This window comes from Schistosoma haematobium, chromosome 5 (genome assembly GCF_000699445.3).
Source record: "Schistosoma haematobium chromosome 5, whole genome shotgun sequence".
Taxonomy (NCBI): domain Eukaryota; kingdom Metazoa; phylum Platyhelminthes; class Trematoda; order Strigeidida; family Schistosomatidae; genus Schistosoma; species Schistosoma haematobium.
The window spans coordinates 21,084,122-21,089,810 of record NC_067200.1 but is presented as its reverse complement, the minus strand read 5'-3'; the positions used below and the strand labels follow the sequence as shown (position 1 = coordinate 21,089,810).

At 36.1% G+C, this 5,689-nt stretch overlaps 1 protein-coding gene across 1 annotated transcript; it reads left to right on the top strand.

Moving 5' to 3' along the window:
- Positions 1–496: 496 nt before the first annotated feature.
- MS3_00009365 (uncharacterized protein) lies at positions 497–2,464 on the top strand (the record flags this gene model as incomplete). Its single annotated transcript, XM_051217732.1, has 1 exon — positions 497–2,464. A coding segment is annotated over one exon (945 nt), but the record flags the coding sequence as incomplete, so codon positions are not given.
- Positions 2,465–5,689: the final 3,225 nt, after the last annotated feature.

Here is a 5,689-nt window from a genome sequence, read left to right as displayed (position 1 = left end):
GGTGGACGGTTTTCGGACCCGCGTCATATTCGGAATATAGGAAAAGAGTTGTCAATCATACCAGTAAGATACAGACTTTGGAGAACAAAATATGTAAATTTTATGATGTAGAGTTTTCTGATATTTATTCAAATGATAAATCAGTATCACTAGAAGATAAGGCGGCTATAGGGATTGTGGAAGGAGGCACACGCTTCAAAAATGGTCATTTTGTAGTTCCTATACCATAGAAAGTGAACCTAGATATGAAAGGGGGAATTATGAAGTGGCAAGCAGTAGACTACAGAGTTTGAAGCGTAGATTGTTGAAAGATGACATCCTGTATGTCAAGTATACAAAAGGTATTGAAAGTAATCTTATTAAGAGCTATGCGGAGAAGATGCCTGAAATACGATTGCAACCTAGTTATCGCCCCCGGTGGTACTTACCTCACCATGCAGTTATAAACCCGAAAAAGCCAGAAAAACTGAAATTGGTCCTTGACTGCGCCGCCAAGTTTGCAGGCGTTTCTCTAAATGATATGATTTATCAAGGACTCGACACAACTACTGAGTTAGTGTATATATTTTTGCGTTTTCGCAAAGAATCAGTCGCAATCACTGCGGATGTTGAAGAAATGTTCATGCAAGTGAAAGTCCCTGAGTCTGATCGAGGAACTTTAGGATTTCTGTGGTGGCAGGAGGGAGACTTGTCGAGGGAACCACCCGAGTTTCAAACGACATCTCATCCATTTGGTGCCACATCGTCGCCGTTTTGCGCGAACTTTGTCTTGAATAAGACGGCCCAAATATTCTCTGACGGTTATGATGGTTATGTCGTAGATGCTGTCAAAAATAATTTCTATCTTGATGATTGCTTGATATCCATTCCCACTTGTGATCAAGCAAAGAGTTTCGTTAAGCAGATAAGTGAATTATTATGTAGAGGAGGTATACAAAAAATGACTGATCTTGAATCTTGGTTCAAATGTCCTACTTTATTGCATGGCGAATTTTATATAACAATCACTGAACGTCCGGAACCTACTCCTGACGATATTGGGTTTAGAAAAACCGCTGTGGTTAACTTGAGTAGTATAAAGTACAACATGTTACCTATTCTCTCTTATTATTCCGAGTGGTTGAAATTAGTCAGAGCTGTAACGTGGTTTAGAAGGTTCATCGAATTCCTGATGTTACTTCGTTTACCGATTTGTGAAGCATCCGTTCATCTAGGATGTTTAAAGGTCAAAGAGTTTGACATCACTAAGCGTAAGATTTTATTGATGGTTCAGAGAGAAGTGTATGGAGAATTACTTAGTGAATTTGAAAACAGCAGTAAAGTAGTAGGTCATGATGATCTGAAAGGTTTATCACCGATAATGCTTGATGGGTTACTATGTGTTACAGGTCGGCTAAGCTACTCGGACTTCTCAGATGCTTTTAAACATCCAGTAATTTAACCCAGTCGACACTTAGTGACGGAAATGATAATAAGACATTGTCACAAAGAACAAGGACACATAGGAAGGTCATTGGAAAAAGGATATGGATATGTGTTTACTTTTTTGCAAACATGGGCAGTACATACTGAACTGATGTGTAGTTTGATTACTGAATCATTTATTATGGCCTTATTACGTTTTATTAGAAGAAAGAAACCTCCAGAGATTTAAAATGATAGTGCGTCAAGCTTCATGGGAGCAGTTTCTGAGTTAAGGAGTTTTGTGCAACAATAGAGACAGCAAAAGATAAATATTGAATTGTCAGCGAGTCCTTCATCCAACAGCATGGGTGGAGTTTGGGGAAGAGTGATTAGGTCTATACCACGACTGTTATTGTTGATCACCAGAGAACATGCAAAGCAGGTCTCCTTGAGGCTTCGGGTTAGTCTTTCTTGTTAATTATGTAGTCAGGTCGAGTAGGCGAACTGCTGTAAGTCCTACTCGTTCCTATGGTGTGATATGTTATATAATGAACCATGACCGTAGGCATCAAGGTAGCTTGTGTGGTATGGAGGGATTTTCGGGGTCGGTGTAAGATCCATTTTGAATGTTTTGTGTGTTTGTGAAAATCCCTCTATGTATATACTTGCCCTTTGTTCCTATTGATCCCCTTAGTTGTACATTGTTGCCTTTTGATTACACTTGAATTGTTAATATTTGTATTTTAATACAGTTTTATTCTTATTACGCCTTCACTAAGTTTTTGTGTTTCTTCCCGAACTGCATCTGTGTTGTTTCACTTGACACTTGTTCTTGATGGTAGCCGTATTGACTTGCTCCTCCTTTTGTGTGTTCTATCCGGTCAGGATAGAATAACGTCCATTTGTTGTGACTGGTAATTTTCCCTCATCTTTCATCAACTACCTTATTTATTGTAATTTAGATTTAATTGATTGAACAATTATTGGTTGAATAGCCGGGTGGTAATATTTGTTTAGGTAACGATTTACATTAAATTTATGATGAATTGTAGAACCGCTATTTACCCGATTACTTGTTTTGATTTCGACGGGAAAGGGCGCGTGTCTAACGTACCTGGAAGGCTATTCAGCAGTCCAAACCGTAGTTTGTATCTTACATCACAAACAAAATTTCACCTTTAGAATACTGTAGACCTACGTTCTTCAAAGATCTCGATATACCGGTCAGTACAAAAAGACGTCTTTAAATACATTGTACTCGATTCCACAACATAAATAAATTTTCCGCTTTAGTTACGAAGACATATATACTTGTCCAAACAGAGGCAATAAGTACACAAGATGCAGCCGCACAGGAAAGACGTGCAGTTGAACTTAACAATAACCCCTCTTCACTCATTATACTGCTCCAAAATAAAATTAAACGTTCTAAATCGAGAGCGAATATATTCTTTAAAGGCAAACAGGTATACGACGATACCAACTTTGTCACAGAATTGTTTAGTGAACACTTTTGTTTCTCACTAACTAACAAAAAACCATTTAATGATACAGAACCAATCCCAGTAACTACCTGTGAAATTACTAATGTAGAATTCAGTGTACAAAATATCTCCAAGGCAATCAGTATATTGAAACACTCCTACACTGATGGACCAGATGGTATTTCATCTAGCATGCTAAAACGTGGAGGTGATGATATGTGTGTTTTGCTTCTCAAACTATTCGCGATATCACTCTCTTCGGCGTGTTACCCTGTAGAATTATGGTCTACTATGATATAATGGCTGCTCTAATAATAGACCTAATCCTAAATTTGTAGATTTGTCATGATATAACTACCTAATCTATAAGATCTTACTTGGAAGTTACACCATCGACTACGCCAACTCACTGTATCGTATCAATTACCAATACATGATGTAGAACAAGGTTAGGCTAGAGAAGGAACAATATATTTAATATGAATAGAAGATATAAGGTAACATTTAGATGGAACACGCCTGCATGGCCGGGCCATGCCATCCGATCAAACCCAGTCCATTCAATTGATTGTTCGCGCCTTCTTCATTGTTAGGTATTTCTCCGCGTTAAATATTGAATATCTATTTTCTGAGTAGTCTCGTGTTCACAGCTTTGTGGATTGTGTGGCTATTGTCCAATGCCACTACACTACTCTCCCACCAGAATCAACGTGATGTTGGTTCGATACCAAATTGTATGGGATCGTCGTGCGCCGGAGGTTACCAAGGATAATAAGAATCCTCCGTGTATTGGTAAGCTGAAAGATAAAGCAAAAAGAAAGCGGCAGCATCTGGTCGGGAAATACATGTAATAATTTTAAAATATCTGCCTTCATGCTTAAAACGCTTGAAATGAAAATTTGGGTGAAGATTATTTGAACTATAAAGAATGGCATGACAATAATAATAATAAAACGATGCGTGCTAATAGCCGTTGGTTAATAACTTAACGTATAGGTAGTAAGTATTTTGTGTTTAGAAGTATTAAAGTAATGAATGTTGTAGAAATATTAATATCGGTATTAGTTTTGGTTAAAATTATGAAATCAATCTACAATTATGCCGGTATGTTGTCCATATGAGTTGATTTCCAATTGCATTTGTATTAGTAGGCTAACTGAATGAACAAAAATATTACCGTGAAGAATTCCAACTAGTGTTTCAGTTAGTTTGATACGGTTTATTTAGTTACGGGGAGATTTTCTCAACCTCATTTTTACTTGACCGTGATAGAATTTAGTAATACTACTAATACACATGAATGTATATCAAAACAAAATTTAAATACGTGAGTGATAATTATATGAATTTTGGACAGACACCTAGGAACAAATCGTTAAACATGAGTGTATTCGTAAGAGACATACTCTAGACTCGATGTTCTGATCTGTGACAGACTATTTATTTATATTTATACTTGCTGGCTGATTGGGCATACAAGTTAGTTGCAAGTATGCAGTTTATTATAAGGCGGAATACGATTTAATTGAGATATAGTGGTTATAAGTTATTAAAATCAGTTAAGCCTATGAATCATATTACGAATTGATGTGGTGCTGCAAGATGTATTTGGCTAAATAAGTTTTTACAAGATGATTAATAGTGAATGATGCTCATGTGATTAACAAGGAGAACATAAGTTGTAACCAGGGGGAGTACACTCCCAACTCATGTCTATGATAATGGCTTGAACCTTAGTCAGTGTTGGGGTAAATTCGACATTGATGTTTTCAGTTTGCAGGAGATTTGCTCGACTGCGTATACTGATTATTTGCATGCAGGATTGTGTCGCTAGACCATCAATTAGACTGACAAGGTTTTGAGAAATTTACTGAATGAGCATCTGATAGAGAAACATACTGTAATCATCTGTAGTGAATGAAGATGAAAGAAAAACAACACTAGTGATAATTATAAGTCAATTTGCTGACCGATTTTGTTAATAGTTTCATGAATTTTATCAATCATATTACGTGATTGTCAAGTCATGACAATGCTTTATGACGATATCCTGAAACTATTAAATTTAACTAGTTATAGTGTTGATTGAGGATTAGTCAGTGGAAAAATAGGTATTGTTGCTTTAGGTGATTCGAAATCATCAGAAATTTATAACGTTAAAGAATCCGAGACGCCTAATTTAATTATAAATGTCAATTCAGAAATATTCGTTTAGTGTTAATTCTAGTAGGCTACGGAGTTTTGATTTTAAACGTCTGTTTAGCAAACAGCTACCTGAGGATTTAGTTATTTTACTAGTGTAGTTGATAGTACCTAAATTTTTAATCTTATTATTTAAACTATGTTCGCATTTTTGGCTGCTAATATGATAAACCAATCCATAAACACAAATCCGATTAGCAACAACGACTATGATGGGTTTATTGATAAATGTTAAAGGCGATCCAGATGATTTTTAAATTTACAAGACATGGAGATATAGTGTAACGTATGTATGGGCCAGGTTAACATGCATGTTGTTGACGTATATGACGATTTAAAAATAATGAACATGACCAGGGAAAGTAACTTTAAAGTCAAGACTGCTTATGAAACTTCAGGCAGGAATATGATGCGTTATAGACATTCCATAAGAAGTTACTGCATTTAGCCTAGGGACACTTACAAATATATAGCAAAAGGAACCGGAAAACATATACATGTTAAGTAAAAAAATCATCAAGTAAAATAGTTAAACTCGCCTGGGTTGTTTTTGAAAATTAGATTATTCAGTGGACGACATATATAACGCCATTCGTGAG